Source organism: Magnusiomyces paraingens, assembly GCF_902498895.1.
Source record: "Magnusiomyces paraingens strain CBS 517.90 genome assembly, contig: contig2, whole genome shotgun sequence".
NCBI classification, from domain to species: domain Eukaryota; kingdom Fungi; phylum Ascomycota; class Dipodascomycetes; order Dipodascales; family Dipodascaceae; genus Magnusiomyces; species Magnusiomyces paraingens.
The window spans coordinates 1,787,797-1,812,268 of NW_022474068.1; the positions used below are offsets into that span (position 1 = coordinate 1,787,797).

Sequence of the window (24,472 nt, forward strand, 5' to 3'; positions counted from 1 at the left end):
GAAAGAGATAGAGATGGTTAAGTGTATGTGTTAACTTCTTTCAAGGAATTAAATAAATAAGTTAAAAAAGCAGAGTGGTATAAAAAGATATGATAAACGAGTCCCGAGTAACGTTTCACGGCACGCGAATTGGTAATGGGAGAAAAGGAAGTAAGTTTAAGATAGAGAGAGTGTGTGTGTAGTTTTGTGCAGTAGTGTATATGTGTTGTTTAAATGGTGGTGGTGATAAAAAAAAAAAAAATTAATAAAAAATTAATAAAAAAAAATGACAGTAGTAAGTAGTAACTTTTTTTTTTTTTTTTATATATATATCTAAATTTGTTAGTTTTTGTTAGTTAGTAGTTTTAGGCCATTATTGAGAAAATAACATCAACATACAGATTCTTAACAAGACAAGACAAGGCTATTTTTTTATTTTATTTAACAGCCACTGTTCAATGATATCTATATATATTATATATTGCAATAGGTGGCAATTACATAATGTAACAAAATAATGTAACAAAAAAACAAATAATAATAATAAAAGACCCCCCCCGGACTCGGTACATGCTCCGATGGGGAAATATTATATTAAAAAAAAAAAAAATAAAAAAAATAAAGGACATTTCAAACACCCGTCATCAGAGTTCAACAACAACTATTTACAAATTCAAATAAGAGAAAAATAGTAAAAAAAAAAAGAAAACTCCAACTAAATAAATCCATTATTATCATTATTATTATTAATTTATTATTATTATTTTTTTTTTCAATACTAATATACTAATAACAACAATAACAATAAAAAAAAACAATTCACACATATGTGTCCTTTCCTATTCCTATTCCTATTTCTTTTTTCATTTGCAGTTGCATCTCTTATTACTATTCCTATTCCTATTCATATTCTTATTCCATTAATGTAAACTTCCCGTATTGTTTTATCAATAGAAAGTCTCTTAAAATCTCATGCTGCATCCATCATAACTTCATCCTCCTCATCTTCATCCATTTCATCCTCTTCATCTTCATCATCCTCATCTTCACCATATCCAACAGCAGCAGTAGTAGCATTAGCAGTAGTAGCAGTAGCTGGTGCAGGTCGCCCGGCTCGTACACCAGGTCCTGCTGGTCTCGTGCCATTCACGCCATTGCCACTGCTAGGACCATTCAACATGCCACCAATTCCTACTCCAACTCCTCCAAATCCAGTATTGCCATTATGTGTCACACCAATAACTGGCCCAACAACATTTTCAAATTGTTGTTGATGTTGATGTTGGTGTTGGTGTTGCTGGTGTTGTTGCTGAGGTATCGTTCGAGACCCGTCTCCTGTAGGTGGATGAGCTACTGCTGCTGCTGCCGCAGTCACAGCTGCAACTACTGCAGCAGCAGCAGCCTCTGCTGTAGTAGTTGCAACTCCTGCTGTTGCTCTTGCTCCTGGATTTTCGTCTCTAAATTGCCCAGGAACAAATCCTTGTGGAACTCCTCTAAATCCAAATTCCTCCACAAAATCTCCATGATGATGATGATGATTATTATTATTATTATTATTATTGTTATTGTTATTATTGTTGTTAATATTATTATGATTCCTTTGAGCATTAAGTGAGTTAATATACCTCTCGCGAATCATCATTTGCTCGCGCCGTTGAGCTTCCTCTGCACTTATTTCTTCAGCCTCAGGACTTGCATCCAATTGTCGGAAAAGTGCAGCCATATTCTCTGCATCTACAGGGCCTCTGGTCCTTGCAAGTTGCAACATCTCTTCTCGGCCAATGCGTCTCATTACAGAATCAGGTAAAATCAGTCGAATATGACCATTTTCATCTGGTAAAACAATAGTTTGAGCCATTTCATTTTCATGGTCCCCAACAATAGCTCTTTGATGTGGTGGTACTGCTGTTGTTGCTGCTGCTGCTGTTGCTGCTGGAACAGGAATAGCACCAGGAATAGTCTCTTCGCCTTCCTCCACATTAAACCCAATGACACCTCCTAAAATATCTTCCATAGCTGCCATTCCATTTCGTGCCAAAGCATCTGCCGCTGCAGCAGTCAATCTGGTACGTGGCTGTGGTTGTTCTGCAGGCATCATTCCAGGAATCATAATCCCAGGCGTGGCTTGAGCAACCAAACCTCTATTAATAAATGTCTCATACTCAAAGTTTTGTTGCTGTGAAGCAAGTCGGTTGAGATGATCTCGAAGTTGGGTAACACCCTTGCTGCTAAACACACAGAAAATTGCTTGTTGGTGTTGACTAAAGTTTGAAGGTGGCTGACGACAAAATCTAGTCAAGTCATCGCGCAAAAATGCAGGCACGCCGCTCAGCGACAAATGTGTTAGGCGAGGACAAGCATTGACAAGTCTTGTAATAGAGTTGAGAGTAATATTGGAACAGTAAGAGAGGTGCACGCGCTCGAGGGTATTATCAGCACCTGTGCGGTGTGCAAAGGCATGGATGGCCACGTCGGTGATTTGTTGGCACTTGACTAGACCAACTCGGCGCAATTTGGGGAGAGCAGCAAGGTCCTTGACAGCAGCATCGGTAAGCTGGGTACAGCTAGAAGTGTCGATATACTCAATGCGCATGCAATTTTTAACAACTTCGGTGATTCCGCGGTTAGTGATATTTGAGCAGTGTCCAAGATGCAGGTAGTGCAAGTTACGGCCAAGTTTAGCAATAAATTGTAGAGAGCGGTCAGTAACATTGCTACAGCGGGCCAAGACAATATGTCTGAGGCGGGGGGCTATGCCGATAAGCCGCTCAATAAGATCGTCTGTAATCATGGAACAATTTGCAAAGTCAATGATTCGAAGCTTGTCCATTAAAAAGGTTGGATTATCGATATTAAGCACGGCTTGGTCAGAGATGGAAGGGTTCATTGCTAATCTAAATTCGCGGAGTTGTGGGAGCATTGTAAGAGCCATGGTGGCAGTTTCATTTGATATTTCAGAAACGCCAGCCAAGTCGAGTTCGACAAGGGATGGACTAGATTTGATAAGGGGTTGGATGGAAGCATCTGTTAGTTTGTTACAGGAGGTTAGCTTCATGCGTTTTAGACTTTTACAAGACGCCACCAGGGCCTTGATTGAATCGTCAGTAATAAGTTTACAACTGGAGGCGTATAGGCCTTGTAGTCTATGGCAATTTTCAGCCAGTGCAAATATAGTTTTATCTGTAACAAGCTCGAGGTTGCTCATATCTACAGAGAGAAGGTTTTTGCAAGAAGACAAGAGGGGGACGAGGGAAGCGTCTGTGAGCTTTGAGCAGCTAATGAGGGTGAGTCTCTCGAGGTTTTTGCATACTGTAAAAGTTGATAGGACTTGGTCTGTGACATGGTCTGGAACGCTTGTTAGATTAAGGCGTCGAATCATGAGGTGATAAGGGACTGTGAGGGAGGGGTATGAATGGGGACCCAGGACAGTAGTAATCATGTCGAGGGTTTCTGGTTTTAAAATGTTTGGACGGAACCAAAACGAGTCGACCGAAATGGAGAACCAAAACTTGCAGACATAAAGAGTATTGTAACGGTCACGCTTGTCTGGGAGGAATTTAAAGATATGGGAGACAATTTCTGTGGGGAGTTTAGAGATAGGTCTTGATGATGGGTCTAGACGAATGTGTGGGTCCAAGATGGAGGGTCTTTGGTCGAGATCTGAATCCATATCAGAGTCTGAATCAGTATCGATATCACTCATATCGTTTTTGTCTTTTTTATGTCTGCGAGAGTTGCGGTTTGAGTGTCTGTGAGAGGAAGAAGAAGAAGAAGATTTCTTGGCATATGAGTTTGCAGCCGTTGCAGCAGCTGTGGATGTAGCGGTTGTTGTAGTAGCAGCTGTTGTAGCAGCGGCTGCAGGATTTGTCAAGTCAATCATGGATGTTGCAGCGGAGGAAGCTTCAGGAGTGGAATCTTGAGAAGGGTATACCGGGTTGTTTGTTGTGTTTGTGTTTGTGTTTGTGTTTGTGTTTGCGTTTGTTGTTGGTGCTGATGATGTTGTTGTTGTGGTGGTAGTGTTATTTGTTGTTGCTACAGAATTAGTGGTGTTGTTGGTGTTGGTGGCGACAGTAGCTGGTGATCCAGGAATGGTAGAAGGTTGGAGTGTATTATGTGGTATCATCTGATCCTGTAGGCTGGGGATTTGGCCAGCGTAAGGAGCAGAGGACATTTCTGATTAGGATAGTGAGAATAGAAGGGGGCGTTTTGATGATGAAAAAGAAGAAGAAGAAGAATATTGATGAATGAATGAATATGAGAAAAAAAAAAAAAGGAGGGAGGCAAAAATAAAAATAATAAAATAAAAAAATAATAAAATAATAAAATAATAAAAATAAAATAAAATAAAAAAAATTAAAGGTGTGATGATGAAACGAGAAGGTTAAGAAGAAAGAAGAATTTTTTTTATTATTTAAAATTATTAAAATTATTAAAAAAATATTAAAATGAAAAGGCAAGTTTTATAATTATTATTATTATTATGGGTAACTTTAAATAAATTAGATAGTTAAACAACTATGAAAAGAAGAAGAAAAAGAAGAAGCCGTAATTTTAAGTAAATAAGTAATTATTATAAGTAAGACCGGTTTTCCAAATGTAAAATGAGATGATAATAATAATAATAAAATAACAACTCAAAAGAATCCAAAAGCCAAAAAGCCAAACCTGGATGTTTGAGCAATGCAAAAAAAAAAAAAAAAAATTGGTGGTGGTGATGATTAAAAAAAAGTATTTTTTTTTTTTTTTGGGTGGTGAAAAAAAATAAAAATAGTTTATGAACAATAACAAGAAGTATAACAAGAAGTATATCAGGAAGTATATCAAGAAGAAGAAAAAGCTTTAAAGAAATATATAATAATTATAATAATTATAAAAAATAACACTCTTTGGAATCTACAAATAAAATGAACCAACTATCTATATATACAAATGGTTTTTTTTTTTTGAATGATAAAGTTTAAAGTGAAACTTAAAAGTTTGAGATACTTTTTTATAATTAAAAAAAAATATTAAAACTCTTTGACATCTTTTGACACCTGCCTTATTCCCATTTCTTCTTATTCTTCTAAAATAAGCATTTTGTGTAAGTGCTTGCTTCTCTTATTTGTCACCTAGAAACTTCCCAAACTTTTTTTTTTCCATATAAAAATATAATTAGTTTGTTATAGTTATATTTCTAAAAAAAAAAATCATTCTGTGTTTGTTTGTTTTTATTCAAGGGTTATAGAATTATATAACATCAGCATCTGCGCTATCCTTCTTGTCCATACTATATATCTTTTCATTTTCATAATAAACTTTTAATTTTGGCTTCAACATTGCATCTCCAACAGCCCGAAAATAAGTCCTGATGCCAGCTTACGATGAACAGGGGGTTAAAAATAACCAAACCTTCCCAACTTATCTCCACAAAGATCATTCTATAAATGTCACGTGACTAAAGATTTTATATTTACTTACTTTTAAATATTTTAAAATATTTAAATTTTTAAGTTATTCCTTGTGGCCCAATGGCAAGGCGTTCGCCTACGATCACAATGGTTACATAGCGAAAGATTCCAGGTTCGACCCCTGGCAGGGAAGCTGTAACTTTTTTTTTAATCATACTCTTTTTTGAGTAGTTCTTAGAAATAAGTTATCCATGAATTAATAAGAAATGAATCCTTAGGTTATGGAGAAAGAGAGAGAGAGAGAGAGAAAGGGGAACGTATGAAAAATGAAAACATATACACTTTTTTTATATATATTTTTCTTTTTGTTGATCCCTTGTGAAGTATTATAGATTTTTTTTTTAATGAATTAATCGAATCGATCAAGAAAAAAAAAATTCAGGGATTCACCTATATACATAATGCTAAGGAATATTATGCCATCATGATGATGGTTGATTAATTGATTGATATATCTCTTATGGATCAAAAAAAAAAAATTAAAGAACTTGCATAAATTAAAATAGGCCACGATTCATCATCTAGTTTCCCGTAATACAAAAAAAATTAAAATAAAGTGAAACATAATCACGGAAAATAAACTTATTTCTAAATATATATATTTTAATTTTCCACCACAATTTTATAGCAAACAATTTGTACTTAAAAACCTTTAAAATGAAACTAACTTCTTAAATTGTTTGTTTGTTTGTTTTTATTCAAGGGTTATAGAATTATATAACATCAGCATCTGCGCTATCCTTCTTGTCCATACTATATATCTTTTCATTTTAATAATAAACTTTTAATTTTGGTTTCAACATTGCATCTCCGACAGCCCGAAAATAAGTCCTGATGCCAGCTTACAAGGAACAGGGGGTTAAAAATAACCAAACCTTCCCAACTTATCTCCACTTGTCTTCATCAACGCTGTAATTGTATTTCTTAATCCCTCCAAGCAGAGATAAAGCTTACAATCTCTTGTAAGCCAGTTAAACTGTTTAAGAGAGTCGACATGTCCATCTCTGGAGATATCCGTTTCAGTCCTTTTCTTTCCTCTTCAAGCAAAGGACACTCAACTAAAATGTGATTAACTGTTTCCAGCTCTCCACATTTGCAGTTGTAACTATCCTTTTCAATTCCAAACTTTTTAAACCATGCGCCAAAGTTGCCATGGCCTGTGCGAAACTGAGTAATATTACTCAAGATCCTTCGACTATCTTTCTTCATGATTACTCCCGTAACCATTTTAACTTCTTAAAGGGAAATTTTTTTTTTTTGAAATATTAAAATTATCAATATTTATAACTTTATATTATTTAAAGTCACGTGACTGATAGCGTTAGTGGTTTAGCGGTAAAATTCGTCGTTGCCATCGACGAGCCCCCGGTTCGACTCCGGGCTGACGCAATTATAACTATATTCATTATTTTTTTATTTTATTTTTACAATATCAAAAAAAAACTTTTACTTAATTTTAATCAACCTTTTATCCAAATCTTTTTGTTAGATTTTAATACTAAATTTATGTTTAAAAAAAAATGTGACCCCTTCATTACTTTTAATATATATATATATATTTACTCAAAACCAAAATAGGAAGAACAAACGTGTAGAAAATCGCTTGATTGATAACTCTGTATTATTCAAGCGATTCTAAAGGCATAAAAAGAACTATGCAATATATAAAAAAAAAACCATTTCTACCCTCCTAAACAGAAATTCATTGTTAAGTGTGAGCATTATGTTAGAAAAAACGAAAAAAAAACGATAAAAAAAAAGCCTAGTGTTTATATACATAAATGAAAAGAAAAAGAATGTTTCTACAAATCTCGATCGTAGCTGAGAATAATATTATTTTCTTAAATGACTTGATAGAGAAAAAAAAAAAAAAAAGAATAGTATATAAAAGAACACATTGTAGTTTCCTTTAAAGCAAAAAAAAAAAAAAAAAAAAAAGAAGAAGAAGAAGCATTTTTTTTTTTCTTTTCTATATCTCTCTTTTTTTTTCTTCTTCTTCTTTTCCTAATTGTAAAAAAAAAATTCTTTTACTCATGACACAAAAAATCCTTTTGCGAATGACTGTTCTTTTACTGTCAGTTGCTCTCAATATCCCCATTCTTATTTTTGAAAACTTTTATTCACATTCATGGTTTCATAGTAATCCACGATCTGCAACAGTTCACATTTCTGTTCCTGAGTTTTCCAAAGCCCAGTATCTTTCTCTTTTCCCTATTCTTTATCGTGAGCCTTCGACTCTCTGGTGGATTCTTGAAGATGACGAAACTTTTCCCCGAACCAATAATAATAATACACACACATTTGTAACCATTGAAGGGTTTCGATTTTATAACAATTCTTTATTTTCTGCAATTGAGGCTTATGACGTTTGGCCTAAACCTGCATTTAATCTCACTTACAATGCATTTTACATGTCTGACAATTGTTACAAGTCTGTGTTTCCAACTGAAGAAGCTCCAGGTCTTGCAGTACAATTATTGACACGAGACATGCCAAGGCATATTGCGAATTTGATTGATGTGAGTGCTGCAGAGTGTACAGCTGTTACAAGGCGTGCTAGTGGTCGCAGTGGTGTTTGGAGGGTATCTTTAAATCAGAGTGAGGAGGAGACTGGTGGATTGGTATGTGATGAAAGGCAACGGATGGGAGCTTGGGCTCCTTATAAGGAACATTATAATACAGATATGTATGGGGGGATTGTTGGAACAGATTTTGCGACATTTGTGACAAAGATTGGGACCATTTTTGTTTCCTTTGGGTGGTTTATTTGGCGGGTTAAGTTTAGTAAGAGAAGTGGAGATGAGAAACTGGATGGAAATAAAGATAAGAATTTAGGGAATGGTTGCAAGGATATTATTTTATTGGAAAGGGGAAAATTGTTTGATTTGGTATATTTGTTTAGTGCCGTGTGTTGTTTGGTAGTTGATACTCTTGGAGCTGTTGGTCGTACAGTTCCTGTTGTTTGGTATCTTGATGTATCTTGGCCTAGGGAGGTGAGAGTAATTGAAGAGTTATATTCAAGGCTTGGAATATCTGTACAAGTTTTGGGAGGTAGATTAGTAGGAGGAGGAGGTTGGATTTCTGGGGAAAGATTGAGGGTATTTGTTGTATTTGTATATTTGGTATACTTTGGGGTAGATGTGATTGTTTTGGGTATTTGTATGGGATTGGCTTCGTTTAAGAGGTTGATGGGGAGTGATGCTCGTGGGAATAAGGTGAAAGTTTGTCGTGGGGGGGATATTTTAGAAGATTGAAAGTTGAGTTAAAATTTGAAGGATTGAAAGGTATATTTTGATATATATATAATTATAATTAAATAATTATTCAAAGGCTTTTTTTTTTTTTAATAATGATAATGATTGATTAACATTTGAGCCGCACTTTAGAGAGAGACCTCGGTTATTGAGGAGTAAGTAATAAGAATAAAAGGTTTTGGAAGCACACACCCGGCTAAAGGAGGAGAAGGAGGAGGAGGGGAAGAGGTAATAAGCTTGTATCACATGACTTTAATTAACAAAAAAAAATATAAAAAAATAAAATAAAATAAAATAAAATAAAAAGATAATTATCTAAGAAGATGAAGAAAGTTGAGTTTATTTAGAGTAGGAGAGTTTTTTTTAATTTATTTTTCCAATTAAAATTTTGTATATGAGTATATATAAAATTAAAGAATGACCGAGGAAGGATTATTTTAAAAATAGTCTTTTAAATAGTTTTTAGTTTTTTTTAATAAATAAATATATATATATATACTAATAAATAATTTAATTACAAACTTACTAAGTCATGATCATAATAATTCATGAATTATTTTAATTATTTTAATTATTTTAATTAATTTAATTCAATTCAATTTAATTTAATTCAATTTAACGGCAGCAGAGAACCGTATGGGAAGAATCTTTTGAAGTTTCCGGTCATCGCTTTTTTTTGTTAATGGCTGGGGAAGGTTTTTTTTTTAATTTAATTTAATTTTGACCAGTCAGTCAGTCAGTTAATCAGTCAGTTAGTCGGTCGGTCGGTCGGTCGGTTTGTTTGTTTGTTTGTTTAAATATATATATTTAAAAAAAAGAGAGTGGGGTGGGGCTTATACTTAAAAAAAAAAAAAAAAAAAACCCTCTTTTTAACCACAGACATCAAAGAAAACATCCAGCCAAACAGCCGGACGCCCTGCGGGGTAACCAAAAATAAAATAAAATAAAATAATAAACAAATTTCAAAAGTATAATTTTGAAATGGTAAAAAAAAAAAAAATAAAAAAAGATTAAACGTGCTATTACTGAATTTTTTTTTTTTTAATTTAATTAATAAAAAAAAATAAAAAATAAAAAAAAAAAAAACCCGACGGTCTGCAGATGGCCGCTACGATAAATAAATAAAAAATAAACGAGAAAAAATAAATTTTTGAAGTTTGAAAGTTTTTAGTTTTATATATATATATATATATTTATTTAATTTTTTATATAAAAGAATTGATTAATTGATAATTTTAATAATAAAAAAATCAAATATTTTTTTTTTTTCCAGAAACCAACATTTCACCGGAAGGCACCGAGTTCCGGGCGGGGCTTTGTAGGCAAGGCTGATATATATATATATATATATATATATATAAAGAGGGTTAGGGTTTAGTGAGGGGCTTTTATAAATTATTATAATAATTAATAATAATAATAATTAAAATTATTAAAATTGTTTATGGATTGGTTGCTTGTTAATTAATTTTCTAATCCATTCGGGGCACACTCAGACGGGTCTTTGGCTTTGATTTTGTGGACTTAAGATATATATATTATATTATTATATGGTGGTGGTGTGTATGTGTGTGTGTGTACATGTATGTGTGCATGTATGTGTATGGTGATATAAATACTCTTTGCTCTGCCCCTCCTTTTTCTTTCTTCTTACCATTTCCTTTTTTTTTTTTTTTTTTTGTCCTTATCACACCATTATATATATATATATATATAAATATAAATATAAATATATATTTATCTATATATAAATTCATACCATATTCACATAAAAATGTCTGCTCTGAAATCTATCCAATCTGTCAGGTAAGCCTTTATCAATTCTCAATTATTAATTATCAACTCTCAATTTATCAATTTATCAATTCTCAAGTTATCAATTACTAGCTCTCCATTATTATCAATTATTAGCAATTAGCAATTAGCAATTAGCAATTAGCAATTCTCAATTATTATTATCAATCACCAATTCTAACAAATAATTCTTAGAACTTTTGCCACGTCGGCTCGTCGTGCTTCTTACTACGACACGGTCAAAAACCTCAAAATCAACTCAAACACAAAAGTCCTCTTTCAAGGTTTCACAGGCAAACAAGGTACCTTCCACGCCCAACAAGCCTTAGACTATGGTACTAAACTTGTTGGTGGAACAAACCCTAAAAAGGCTGGACAAACCCACCTCGGCTTACCCATCTTTGGGTCCTTAGCCGAAGGTATCAAGGAAACTGGAGCTACTGCTTCCGGTATCTTTGTACCCCCACCAGTCGCTGCAGCTGCCATTATGGAAGGCATTGAGGCTGAAATCCCCCTCGTCGTCTGCATTACAGAAGGTATCCCCCAACACGATATGGTCCGTGTTGTTGATGCCCTTAAAACTCAATCTAAGACTCGCCTGGTCGGCCCCAATTGTCCAGGTATCATTGCTCCTGAACAATGCAAGATTGGAATCATGCCTTCCTTTATCCATAAGCGTGGCCGTATCGGTATTGTTTCGCGTTCAGGTACCCTGACTTATGAAGCTGTTAACCAAACCACCAATGTTGGTCTTGGCCAGTCACTCGTCATTGGTATTGGTGGTGACCCTTTCCCAGGTACAAACTTTATCGATGCTCTTACAGTCTTCCTTGAGGATGAAGAAACCGACGGTATCATTTTGATTGGTGAGATTGGTGGTTCTGCTGAAGAAGATGCTGCTGAGTTTCTTAAGCAGCATAACCTGACACGCGCCAAGCCTAAGCCTGTCACTTCCTTCATTGCTGGTATTTCTGCTCCTCCCGGTCGTCGCATGGGTCACGCTGGTGCCATTATTGCAGGAGGTAAAGGTGGTGCCAATTCCAAGATTGAGGCTCTGGAAGCTGCTGGTGTTGTTGTTGAAAGATCCCCAGCACGTCTTGGTAAGACTCTTTACGAACAATTTGTTAAGAATGATTTATTGTAAAGAAAGAATGAATGAAATACAGAAAGAAGATAGGAAAGGTTTAAATTTTTTTTTTTATTTTAACTGAATGAATGATGATAATAATAATAATAGATTTTTTTTTTTATTTTAATTATTTCAATTATTTTAATTTTTTTATTAAAAATTTTAAACCATATAAGCCATAATAACGAGAAGACGAGAGATAAGCTGGTTGTTTAAAAGGTGGAGAGCCGGCCGGTCTCAGTCCGAGGGTCTTAAATGGGAATTGAGCATTTTTAAATAAATTTTAAATAAATTTAAAAAATCTTCGGAATCAAACCTTTTTTTTTTTTTTATTTATTTATTTTTTTTTTTTTTTGGTTTAATTAAAACCTCATGGACGGACAAAATCTCGGATTTTTATTTTTTGTTTTTTATTTTTTATTTTTAATTTTTAATTTTTAATTTTTTTTTTAGGGAGGAGCGTTTGACAATTAAAAATTAAAAATAAAAAAATTAAGAATGAAATGACAACTGCACAAAAATTCCACGAGTACTTACGACTGGCTACCACCAAGCGATAAAAATGGTCCTTTTTTTGATTTAAATTAAATTTAAATTAAATTTAAATTATTTTTAAATTATTTTTAAAGTTAAATTAAATAAATTAAATAAATTATTATATAATCAACTTTTTTTTTTCTTTTTTTCTTTTCTCACTTATTTTCTTATTATCAATGCCCGTTGCCACTACCGTAAGCCGTTGCCGCTACAGCCTTACTTTCCTCTTCCCACCCCCCCCCCCCAAAAAAAAATAAAAAAAAAAATAACCATTAATGAGTTTACTATTTTATATATACTACTATTATGTACTACCAAAAAAAAAACCCTTCATTTCCATCTTCACCGTAAATGAGCCGACTCAAAAAAAAAAAAAACACTTCATTTAGATTTGTCCCGAGTTCCGCATAACCCGTATCCAAACCCCTCCAGCAACGCTCAAAGTCACTTGTGCATCACTTAGTGCTTTCACTTTTCCTTTTTCAAATCCTTTTTCAAATCCTCTTCCTTCTTCTTCTTCTCTTCCTCCCATCATCTTCTTTTCATCTAACCTAATCTCTTCAAAATACAAAACTACCCGTGCAATAACATACCCAAGTTCTGTCAATGCAAACTGTTGACCTAAACATACCCGAGGCCCTCCATTAAAAGGAATATACTGCCATGGATCTACCCTCTTTTCAAAATTTCTTTTCTTCTTTCTTTCCTTCTCTTCTTTATTATCATCTTCATGCTCATCATCATCATCATCATTATCTTGATTATCATTGCCCTCCCACCGACTAGGCAAAAACTCTTCCCCATAATCCCAAACACTCTCATCAGTATGCATCGCAACCGCACTGTAAAAAACACTACTACCCTTTGGAACAAATACCCTCCCATCCTCATCATCACTTTGCCAATCACCCGCCATCTTCTTGCAATATCCTCCTCGAGGTAATGTAGTGTCACATGTGGCCGTCCTCACATTCACAGGTACAGGTGGATGTAACCGTAAAGTCTCCTTGATAACATACTGCAAGTACTTACACCGTTTAAGTCCTTCAAATGTCATCCCTTCAATTTCTCCTGTCTCTGAATTACAAAACTGGCCCCGTAATATCTTCCGCAACCGTCTTTGAATCGTAATATCTTTGGCCAAATGATAAAATGCCCATGCTAAAGATGAAGCCGTTGTGTCACGACCTGCTAATAACACATTCAACGCCGCATCCCGCAACACGTCAGGGTCCCTTGTATGTTTAGCCAATTCCTCTAAAAAAACATATCTCTTTTTATTCTCCTTCTTCTTATTCTCCCCTTCCACAGTTATATCTTCCTGGTTTGCCCTCTCCAATGCCCGTAAAACAAATCTTTCCGTGTATGTACGACATTCTAAGCACCATCTAGAGAATTCAGGCCATGCAACTGTTACTGCATCACAAAACCCCTGAGCACGTACTCTATGTGCAAGCACTCTCTGGGCTTTAGTAAATGCTTCTCCAAACGATCTTGTTTCTCTTGCATCTTTCTTTCCCTTTCCCTCTAATGCCCCCACACTATCTCCAAATAAAAACTCTGTTGCTGTATCAAGTGTCAACAAAAATAATAATTCCTGGATATCCACAACTCCTCCATCTTTTGTTGCATGTTCAACCTGCCCCAAAAATAATTCAACATGCTTGCCCATCATTCCAACCTGTGACACTTGATCTCTTGCAAACTGTGGTCGTAGCATTCCACGTGCGTGTCGCCACGCTGTCCCATCAACTGTAAATACTCCTGCTCCCAGTAACGGTTCCAATGCTTTTGAACGAGGTCCTAATGCAAAATCTTCAAACTGGGTTGCTAGCATGGCTTTGACATTTTGTGGGTCAATGGTGAAAAATACATATCTTCCAAGAATTTGGCGACGATGAGTTTTACGGCCTTGTGCTTTACAAATACTTGATTTTAAGGCTTCAGGTGTGGTATATGTATAATTGGCATACAATAGTCTTGCAAATGCTGGAATACCTAAAGGGAATGAGTGACGAGTGTAAACATGACCAAGTAGTGGGGCCGTTGATGGTTGTTTGCTGCGGAACTGGTACTGTTGGATAGTGTATATTAAAGATTGTAAGAGTGGGATAATAATTGCAAGGATAAGAAAGATTAAGAGTAAGAGTAGAATCAATTGTAAAAGTGTCATTTTTTTTTTGAAAATATAGATCTATATTTATTTAATGATTAACCCAGATTATATAAATATATATTTGGATTGGAAATAGAAAGATATTTATTTGGAAAGGGAGAGAATAGTATATATATATATATATATATATGTAAATTATAAATTATAAATTTATAGATCAGAGAGACTTTAATTGGTTAAAAGGAATTGCCAAGGAAGAGAATTTTTTTTTTTCGGGGATGATTCTTATAAAGACTCAACTTCTCCTTTTCTCCCCAACAATAATTAATAATAATATTTATTTATTCTACCAAATCAGGCAATCTCGATTGAATCATGAGTCATGAGTCATGAGTCGCCCATCCTTAAACTCATTTGCATTCCCAAAACGGACTTTTTTTTAAAAGAAAAAAAACAATAATAATAATAAACGTAAAATAAAAAAAAAAATTAAAAAAACACCATCTCCAATAAATTATTTTTTTTTTCTCCCTTTACAAAAATTGAGGTTCTTCAGGTGGCTTCTGTCCAAAAAATACCCAATTATAATACATAAACTCTAGCATCCGCGGTGCATTCGTCTCCAAATACTTACCCTCCCACTCACTTTTCCCACTCCCTGCAACCAATCCTCGTGACATTCCACCACTACCACCACCACTACCACTACCATTACCATTACCATTACTAACAGTCCCTGTAGACAACGATAGAGGCGATGGTGAGCGGCCCGGGACTTGTTGCTGAGGTGCTAGTACTGTTTTAGGTGGACCTAAAGCACTTGCACTTAAACTATCGTTTGAATTTGAATTTGAATTTGAATTTAAACCCGTAGAAATTGATTTAGAAGAACTTCTCCCAACAATATTGGATGCTGTTATCCGGTACTTACGACAAGGACCAATCTGCACGGGCTCTGCGTAAGGTTCCACATGGTTTTGTAAGTAAGCCTCATTACACTTGTCACAGTAACAGTTATTCAAGTACCCTTCAAGATTAATTCTATCGCCTTTTTTCCCAAAATAATAATTTTTTTTTTTAGATTCTTTGGTCTGGATACTACTGCTGAGAGGTTTCACAAATGAAAATCCAGAAACACCATCATCGCCGTCATTACCGTCATTACCAGAATCACAGAAACTCTGCCACCACACTTTTTTACTGGGACTAAAAGAAGCTGATGATACTGATACCGTGCCATTTCCAACTCGCCATGGTCGCAGCCCACGATGACGGTGTGGTTGTTGGTGACAGTGCAGCCCATCTATTGGTTGGTCTTCTTCTTCATCTTTATCATCACTGTCTCTACCAGTTCTCTCCCCGTCTGTCTCAAGATAGTACCGATATATAGACTCTGGATAATCTGAGCCTGCTCCATCTGCTACGGCTTCTTCTTGTTGATTAGCCTTTTTATCACCTAGACCCCCGTGTTCTGCAACAACAGGTACCCTGCGCACTTTCATAATACCTCTAATACTACCTTCTGCTTTATTTTGTAATCCCTTCACCATCAGCTCATCCTCTTCTTCCTCTTCTTCCTCAGTTGTTACCCTTCCACCATCCTCGTCTCCAAAGTTTGTTCGAAACACTCGCGCAATATAAAAATGATGTGTCTTTTTCCTAATAACTTCTTTCCGAAACCTCATCGCGCTTCCAGAAACTGTCCCACTACTTCCAACTTCATTCCCCCCACTACTCCACTGTCCAGATCGTCCAAGTGATTTGCTCAACATCCGTGTTACCGCATGCAGTGACGCTGTGTCCCTTCTCACAAGTCCTCGTGGGGAAGAGTGAGAGTAAACTTGTTTTTCCCCACGGCTATTCACACTCGTCAGCAATCCTGCTGAAGACACTGGGTACAAAAATCTAGTCACAGGGAGACTGGACGGCGCGTTTTCGTGGTAGTTTAGTGCATTAACGGCTTCTTCTAATGGTAGATTTGATAGAGAAACAAGTGATGTAATTGACTTGGATGCCGGCCTAAGTTTGTACATTTCTTGTGGTGCTGATGATGTTAGAACTGGAGCTAGCTCGGCTGGCTGCTTAACTTCCTCCCCACTACCCTCAGTCGTCTCACTCAATATGGTCCCATTACCAATTCCCCCAGATAAAAGACTCGTACTATGAGACATCATCATCCCCTTAAGAGTCCATGAAAAGGACCCCCGTGGCCTTGTCAAAGAAGCCATTGCAAACGGAGTTGTTGGCATCTCTCCATTATGCAGCATACTTGATCTCACTTCTGCCACATCTTCTGCTGCTAGGTACTCAAACCATGAGTATTCCACTTGGTCTGAAAACCTGATTCGTTTTCTCTTTTTCTCCTGTTGTACACAGCTTTCGTCGTCTCCAATTTCGGTCACTACTGCTGTCACCCCTCCCTTTTTTTTCTTATAATCACTTTCAACTTGAACTTCATAAACTTCACCTTCATACTGAATCTCTCCACCATTTTTAACTCCCCCATTCCGCTTCTTGGTCACCCCAGGCTTTGTTAATCCAAGAAATGCTCGCGAAAATGATGAGTTGCGCCGCTTGTCTCGGTGCATTGTATCCTCAGATTTTCTCATAGATACTTCTTCCGAGACTTCGTTTTTGAGTGTCGATGGGAGCTGGTTAGCTTTGGGGACTGCAATCATCATCACCTTGTACTCTCTGAGAAATGTAGTCTCACTATCTCTAGTTTTCTTTTGTACCAGTGATGCTGTTTTTATCAATTTATTTTCTTCTTCAACAATCATTTCATTATCTTTATTGCTCAATTCTTTTTCTTTTTCTTTTTTTTCTTCTTCATTATCATAATCATCTTCGTTTTCTTCATCTTCATCTTCATCTTCATCTTCTTCCGAATGATAATCAAACTCATTTGTTTCTACCTCCACTTCCATTTCTTTGGCCTCAATAAGTGCGGCGTTAATCTCCGTCATTTGCCGCATTCCTTGAACCTTGATACGAGCCATTTTTTTCTTTCTTTTTGACAAATTTGAAGCGTTAAAATAAATATCTCTTGCTGTAAACCACGCAGGGATTTTGGAAAAATCAACTAAAGCTCGGTTATTGAAAAATGTACCCTTGTTTAATTGTGCATGGTAGGCTGCTAGAGCCTTGACCCGTTGTGTAGAAGGCCCCACAATTGTATCACCCACTGTACCGTGAACCCTTGGGTAATGTGTTTTAGAGTGCAATCCGATTTTGACTGGTGGGAAATCCACATATTTTGCAGAGTATTGTCTATTGAGGGGTCTATTATGTGAATTGTATTTTGACACAAGTTTTGGGAACGTTGGTTCTGTTAGAGAAAAAGTTTTAAATCCTGGGGAAGAAGATCCCCCTGGAACCATGGTACTTCCATACATTAGAAGGGGGTCTTTAATTAATAACGGAGAAAGTGGATATTGTAATTTATTATTATTATTTTTCTTTTTTTTAGACGTCAAAGTTAAAGAGCAAAAATCAGAGCTAGAGCTTGAGCTAGAAGAAGAGGAAGGTCCTAAGGGAACGAGAGATTGAGAAGGATTTTTTGGTAATTGAGCAGATGAACGAGTCGTCTTATAAGTCTTGCTGGGAGATTTCTTTCCTGTAGCTGAGTGAGACTCCAATTCCAAAAGCATTACTTTTCTAGTCAAGTTGATTTGCTGAAAGATCTGGTCATTTGCAATTTCGCTTGTTAAAATTCTAGGTGAAGAAGAATGGCTGAAAGATTTTTTTGCTAGGTATTTTTTCTCTTTAGAGGAATCTCCAGTGGAATGAAGAGGATATTTTTTTTGAGAGTCATTATTGTCTTGATGATCATTTGTAGTATTTAGTTCTTCTTTACTTCTTTTTTTTTCTAGGACATTTGTTTCTCTTCTTTTTTTCTGTTTTATGCTACTAACTCTTTTCCTAGAAACTTTTTTGTTATCTTCTTCTCTATCGCTGTTCATTTGTAACGGCTGGGGTTTAATATAATGTTTCTGATGATTCATAAATTAAACAGTGGCACAGCCTGTATGTTAGGGATGTGTTTATCAATATATATTAAAAAAAAATTACTGAGACAGAAAGAAGGAAAGAAAGAAAGAAAATAAAAAAAATAAAGCAAGGGAATAAAAGCAATAAAGTAAAAAAAAAAAGAAAAATAATAAAATAAAAATAAAAAAAAGCTATTTCAATATTGAATTTAATATTTGAAAAAAATGAAATCTTGTTATATTAATTGATTCATAAATGGTGGAATATAAATAAAAGGCTGAGTTTGTTTCTGGGAGGGGAGGTTAAAAAAATTCCATTTTTGTTGGTTTTGTTATTTTCAAGTGTACTCCCGACCCCCAAAATAGGAAATTATACTGATTGTACAGTCCGGGATTCGAACTGGGAACTTTTACTTAGAATAGATTAAATAAAATAAAAAATAAATAAAAAAGTACAAGAAATTCTATATTTCCAAGCTATTAAAAAAAAATTCAAGATAATAATCTAATTCAGCTTGTTTCCATTATTCAGAATTCTTTAAATTTCAATTTTTTACATATTATTATTCTAAAATATTTTAAATAAATACCCTTAATTTTTAAAAAATATTGGCTCTCAAACACTTTTGGCGCATTTGTGTCGGTGGTTGTCCGCCAGTTTTTACAAAAAAAAGTAGTAAACCTTCCGTGCTAGACCGCGCGTACCTTCTTACTTAAGACTTGCGATTTATACTATTTAGTAAAAGTTTCAAGTCACAATGAAGGTGGGAAATTCGGTGAATCACTTCTCTCAACAATTATATGTTCCCCTGAGGGTTCTGCACGGCCACGTGGAAACGCGGAGCAGCGTCATCAGAAAGAACGGATTTTGTGGTGTATTTCTTTACACCATAAAATTCATGGGATATTGGCGTTGCGGGAGATTGGGTCCTTAGAGGGGACCTCTTAAGTGCAATGCGCAGTCTACTTCATTAATCATGGAGTAGAACTCGATACCGATCACTAGTGCGGAAGGTTCTCTTTTTTTTTTATTATTTGATTTGTTTATGTTTATGTTTATGTTCAAATATTTCAATGACGAAATGGTTTTAAAAATAAGTCTCAAAAAAAAGGAATCGCGTGCCATTAAACAAGCCCTTTTTTTTGTCTACAACTACTACAACTTCAACTACAACAATCAAAAAAAAAAAAAATAACAGGTTTCAGTGAGGTATGTTTATTTCATCATTATAAGTCGTTAAAAAAAATTGGGGGTAAGGGGGAATGGGTATTTTTCTTTCATTTTTATTCCACCCCTTTCTTCCTACTCTTCTCCAGTTCTATCCATTAAATTGTTGTTGATTCATATTTTCATTCTTCTTTTTCTTCATCTTCTCCTTCTTATTCATAAATTAGATATTCTTGGGCAGAGCAATGACGCTAGGCTTGCGGAACTTGCCATCATTGTAGACGCTCTTTTCAGCATCAAAGCCAGTCACATTCTTTGTGATTTCAGCCTCACGAGCAATCTGGGCGTAGTGTCGTCGAACAGCATCACGATCAGTTTCAGCCTGGAGCAAAGGTTGCAGGTACAGACGAGCCCAAATCTTTTCACGGTACAGCTCATTACGTTCATGAATGCCGGAAATAGCCTGGTAGAAACCAATGGAACAGATTCCAATGACGCCGAGGAAATAAACAATGGGCTTGAAACCACGAGAAGGTAAGTTGCGCTGTGTAACAAGAAGAGAAAAAAAAAAAAAAAAAAAAAAGTTAGTTAAGTGTTGTAGTTAGAAATGTAAACCGTTATATACAAACCTTCCACTGGATTGGCTCGTAGCCACCGACGGGAGGTAAATCTTGGGCCATTTTTTTAATAAGTGTTTATTTAGTAGTGATGTTTAGTATATAAGAAGAGGAGGGGAGTTTTTTTATTTAAAAAAAAAAAAAAAGGGAGTGCTTTGAATATGTGTGGGTTGGTTTATAATAATAATAATAAAAAAAAAAGGGCATTTAGAAAGAGAGAGAGGCGGGCAAAAAAAAAAAAAAAAAAGGCAGGAATTGACAATTTTAACGCGTTGGCGGTGATTGGCTGATAACGTTATTGCCCTTACCCTATAATCATGTGATGTGGTTCGGACCAAGAAATTTTAATTTAATTTAATTATTCAAAAAAATTAAATTAAATTAAATTAAATTAAATTAAATTAAATTAAATTAAATTAAATTAAATTAAATTAAATTAAATTAAATTAAATTAAATAAAAAATATGCTCAGTAAAGTCGAAATACGGCTGAACCCATTAGAATATATAAAAATAAATATATAGAAATAAAAATGAAATTATATTTACGACACACCACCTTCTTTTTTTTTTTTTTTTTTTCCCTTAATAAAAATTATTATTCATAGATAAACAGACAGACGCTCAATCGCATAAACCACCGAGACTGAAACGGTTTCTGATTTCCAGGCACAAAGAAATAGACATTTCTTCTTTAAAAAAAAAATTAAATAAATAAATAAACATTTTTTTTTGTTCAATCAAATATAAAGGAGGTTCTAAGATCTTTTCCTTTTTATTCTTTCTTTCTTTCTTTCTTATCCTTTTTTTTTCTTTATCAAGTTAGTCCCACACACTATGACTCAAACTGTTGCTAAAATCACAACCCCTGCGCAAGTCGAAGAATTTCTTGCGCAATACGATGATTTCCTCTTTGATTGTGACGGTGTTCTCTGGTCAGGAAATCACTTGCTCCCATCTGTAGTTGAAACTCTGGAATTCCTTCGCTCACGTGGTAAACGTTTGATTTTCGTCACCAACAACTCAACCAAGTCTCGCAAAGCTTACACATCCAAATTTGCAAAGTTTGGAATCACTGTATCCAAAGATGAAATCTTTGGCTCAGCATATTCATCAGCAATTTACCTTTCTCAAGTTCTTAAGTTCCCCAAAGACAAGAAGGTTTTGATAGTTGGCGAGGCTGGAATGGAAGAAGAGCTTGCAGAAGTTGGAATCCAAACTGTGGGTGGAACAGATCCTTCGTTACGCAAGGTGGAAGCCTCTGATGAGGACTTGGCCAATTTGGCATATGATCCAACCATTGGTGCTGTTTTGTGTGGTCTTGATTTCCATATTACATATTTAAAGATGGCCAATGCTCTTGTTCAAATTCAAAACCCAAGCACTCTATTTCTTGCCACAAATATTGATTCAACTTTCCCCACCCATGGTAAGTTGCTTCCTGGAGCTGGCACAATTGTGGGAACCTTGGTTACATCGTCGGGCCGCACACCAGTGTCGTTGGGTAAGCCTTCGGGTGCCATGATGGATAGCATTAAGGCCAAGTTTAAGTTTGATGCTGAGCGTGCTTGTATGGTTGGTGACCGGCTTAACACAGACATTGCATTTGGACGGGCCGGTGGACTCGGGACGTTGCTTGTATTGACAGGTGTGACGAAGGAATCTGAACTTGAAGGTGAGCCTCCAGTGGTGCCTGCGTACGTGATTGATAAGCTTGGGTCGTTGTATGAGTACCTTCACTAAAAGTTTAAAGTTTGCATTGAAAGTATTAATGGAAAAGTTTTTTTTTTAATAATAATAATAATAAAGGAATGGATTTATTTATTTTTTTAAAAAAATAAAAGTACAAAAAATTAAAATAAATGTGTTATTATTCTCAATTAGACAAATCAATGTTTCTAAAGGATACTTTTTTTATGCTATAATAATAATAATAAACACAAAGAGACCTTTTCTGATAATTTTTCAGTCCACCTGGATTTCTTAAAGAAGGTTCACACTTATATATATATAAGGTTTAATATAAAAAAAAAAATTTTTTTTCATCCTTCCAAGGAGATAATTGATTTAAAAATAAAAAAAAATTTAAAATAAAATACTTTCTTTCAAAGGAGACTAAAAAAACGCGTATGGAGGAGTTTTTTTTTTACCAACAAAAACAAGTGTGCGCGCGCGCAAAAGAAGTTTTACATGAAAGAGAGAGAGAGAGAGACTCTATGAAAAGTTGATTATATACAGTTTGATTCTCGTTAAAAGTTTTTTTTTTGGTAAATAAATGTGAAATTCTAATAATGTCTCTAATAATAAAAAAAAATGACCTTTTATATATATTTATTTCTATTTTATTTCAAATCATTTGGAAAAAGACCCTTTTTGAAATTCACCTAGATTTTGGCTAGTTGGCTTTAAAAAAAAAAAAAAAATTTCCAAAGAAAACTCCCGCGTTAAGCTCAGAATACAGTGCTGCACCAACATTGCGCGCGATCTTTTATATATATACGCTATTTCTATTAATATTATTTTAAAAAAAACCCCCTTTTAGCTTTTGATATATATATATATTTTTCCCTTTTTCTAAATAAAGACTTTTATATTTTTTAAAAAAAAAATACGACACCTTTTTTTATTTCTTTTTTAATTTTTATTTATTTATTTATATATATATTCCTATAATTTAATGTCCGTACACACACTGTTCAAACCCATAATTAGAATCAGCCGTACAAACCCAACCGCTCCTCCTCCAATGTCTCTGAAAAAATATAGCCAGGACTTATGAATGATTCAGGCGTTTCTTTTTCTTCTTCTTCTTCTTCTCAACAATATGTTTTGAGTATATTTATATCTTATATATATATCCTTTGAAAGGAAGAGGAAAAAAAAAGTATATATATCTCACTGAGTTTCCAATAATATTGTATTATCTCTTTTTTTTCCCCCCCTTCCTCTTAATCTTTTCTATCCATCTTTTCACTCGTTTTTTTTTTTTCCTTCACTCATTCCAAATACACTCGTTATGAAACTCTCAGTTACTCTCTCTTCCATGGCCATGGCCTGGCAATGTCTTATACATCTGGTCAATGCAAGTCCTCTAGTTGCAGAATTCCAAGCATCCTTCCCTACAGATGCTGTAATTTCCCCAGAAACAGATCACCTCGAGCTCCTTCCTCGAGACTACACTGCAGATATTGTTGAGAGTACAAGAGATGCTAAACCAAATTCAAATCTCCAGAACTACATTGTCATTCTAAAAGATAATGCTGGCCAAACACTTTCCCGTAGAAATGCCCATAGAACATGGCTCGATAGTCTTTTAGCAAAACGACAATCCTTAAACGCAAGAGATGCTAAACCAGCACCATTACCTATCGATTTTGACACCACCGCAGATGTCAAATCTTCAAATGCAATTACAGGGTACCATGGAGCTTTTACTCAAGCAGAAATTAAAGCCATTTCCGAGTCGGAAGATGTTGCATTTGTCGAAAAGGAAACCTACGATACCATCCAGCAAGATTTTGTATATGTGCAATATAACTCGTCATGGGGGTTAGGTCGTATCTCACATAAAACTTTTGACTCACCTTCTGGAGCTAATGATGCTACCTATGTTTTTGGCAACAATGGTGGTGCAAATACTACCCTATACATTCTCGACTCTGGAGTACGTGCCGACCATATTGAGTTTACAGGTCGTGTGCGATGGGGGGCAAACTATGTTGACAATGAACAGACTGATGTTCATGGTCATGGAACTCACATTTCTGGTATTGCTGCAGGGTACAATGTAGGAGTATCTAAATTTGCCAATATTGTTGCCGTCAAAGTTATTGATGCTGATCGTCGGGCTGCCATTTCCAACATCATTAAAAGTGTTCAATGGATTATCGATGATGCTGCTGCACATCCTGAAAACCGTGCTGTCATTAACTACTCCGCCGTTGGAGTGATTTCCGATGCCCGAACTTTGGCAATTCAAAAGGCTGTTGATGCAGGCATCATGGTCGTAACTGCAGCTGGAAATTCAGCAGATGATGCTTGCAATTATGGACCAGCAAATATGGCTTCGACCACCGATGGAGTTTTGACTGTAGCAGCACTCAATTATACAAATTCTCCCGCTGACTTTTCCAACCATGGCGGGTGTGTTTCTGTATATTCTCCAGGTGTATCAATTTTATCTGCATCTAGAGATGCAATCAACGCATACAAGTACATGTCTGGAACATCAATGTCTGCTCCATATGTTGCCGGTTTGGCAGCATATTTTTGGTCAATTAACCCTGGGTATTCACTCGGTGATATCAAGAATGCAATTTTGAACTATAATGATGGTCAAATTGTGGATGCCGTTGGTAGCACGGCCAACAAAATTGCATACAACCATCAGTGATGGAGAATGTATTAGAAACTACAAAAAGTTTAGATTTTTATTATTAT

At 35.2% G+C, this 24,472-nt stretch overlaps 8 protein-coding genes across 8 annotated transcripts; 4 read left to right on the forward strand and 4 right to left on the reverse strand.

Annotated features, from left to right (window-relative positions):
* Nucleotides 1–949: 949 nt before the first annotated feature.
* SAPINGB_P002308 (uncharacterized protein) lies at nucleotides 950–4,150 on the reverse strand (the record flags this gene model as incomplete). The annotated part of the gene is made up of 1 exon (XM_031997027.1): nucleotides 950–4,150. The coding sequence occupies one exon, from the start codon at nucleotides 4,148–4,150 to the stop codon at nucleotides 950–952; it is 3,201 nt and encodes a 1,066-aa protein (XP_031852918.1).
* A 3,336-nt stretch (nucleotides 4,151–7,486) lies between these two features.
* Nucleotides 7,487–8,355, forward strand: SAPINGB_P002309 (uncharacterized protein; the record flags this gene model as incomplete). The annotated part of the gene is made up of 2 exons (XM_031997028.1): nucleotides 7,487–8,050; nucleotides 8,332–8,355. The coding sequence occupies 2 exons, from the start codon at nucleotides 7,487–7,489 to the stop codon at nucleotides 8,353–8,355; spliced, it is 588 nt and encodes a 195-aa protein (XP_031852919.1).
* Nucleotides 8,356–10,457: 2,102 nt separating this feature from the next.
* SAPINGB_P002310 (uncharacterized protein) lies at nucleotides 10,458–11,621 on the forward strand (the record flags this gene model as incomplete). The annotated part of the gene is made up of 2 exons (XM_031997029.1): nucleotides 10,458–10,489; nucleotides 10,673–11,621. The coding sequence occupies 2 exons, from the start codon at nucleotides 10,458–10,460 to the stop codon at nucleotides 11,619–11,621; spliced, it is 981 nt and encodes a 326-aa protein (XP_031852920.1).
* Nucleotides 11,622–12,528: 907 nt separating this feature from the next.
* Nucleotides 12,529–14,316, reverse strand: SAPINGB_P002311 (uncharacterized protein; the record flags this gene model as incomplete). Its single annotated transcript, XM_031997030.1, has 1 exon — nucleotides 12,529–14,316. The coding sequence occupies one exon, from the start codon at nucleotides 14,314–14,316 to the stop codon at nucleotides 12,529–12,531; it is 1,788 nt and encodes a 595-aa protein (XP_031852921.1).
* A 476-nt stretch (nucleotides 14,317–14,792) lies between these two features.
* SAPINGB_P002312 (uncharacterized protein) lies at nucleotides 14,793–17,909 on the reverse strand (the record flags this gene model as incomplete). Its single annotated transcript, XM_031997031.1, has 1 exon — nucleotides 14,793–17,909. One exon carries the CDS (start codon nucleotides 17,907–17,909, stop codon nucleotides 14,793–14,795), a length of 3,117 nt encoding a protein of 1,038 aa, XP_031852922.1.
* Nucleotides 17,910–19,639: 1,730 nt separating this feature from the next.
* Nucleotides 19,640–20,096, reverse strand: SAPINGB_P002313 (uncharacterized protein; the record flags this gene model as incomplete). Its single annotated transcript, XM_031997032.1, has 2 exons — nucleotides 19,640–19,960; nucleotides 20,046–20,096. The coding sequence occupies 2 exons, from the start codon at nucleotides 20,094–20,096 to the stop codon at nucleotides 19,640–19,642; spliced, it is 372 nt and encodes a 123-aa protein (XP_031852923.1).
* A 773-nt stretch (nucleotides 20,097–20,869) lies between these two features.
* SAPINGB_P002314 (uncharacterized protein) lies at nucleotides 20,870–21,775 on the forward strand (the record flags this gene model as incomplete). Its single annotated transcript, XM_031997033.1, has 1 exon — nucleotides 20,870–21,775. One exon carries the CDS (start codon nucleotides 20,870–20,872, stop codon nucleotides 21,773–21,775), a length of 906 nt encoding a protein of 301 aa, XP_031852924.1.
* A 1,273-nt stretch (nucleotides 21,776–23,048) lies between these two features.
* On the forward strand, nucleotides 23,049–24,425 carry SAPINGB_P002315 (uncharacterized protein; the record flags this gene model as incomplete). The annotated part of the gene is made up of 1 exon (XM_031997034.1): nucleotides 23,049–24,425. The coding sequence occupies one exon, from the start codon at nucleotides 23,049–23,051 to the stop codon at nucleotides 24,423–24,425; it is 1,377 nt and encodes a 458-aa protein (XP_031852925.1).
* Between the last annotated feature and the right edge of the window lie 47 nt (nucleotides 24,426–24,472).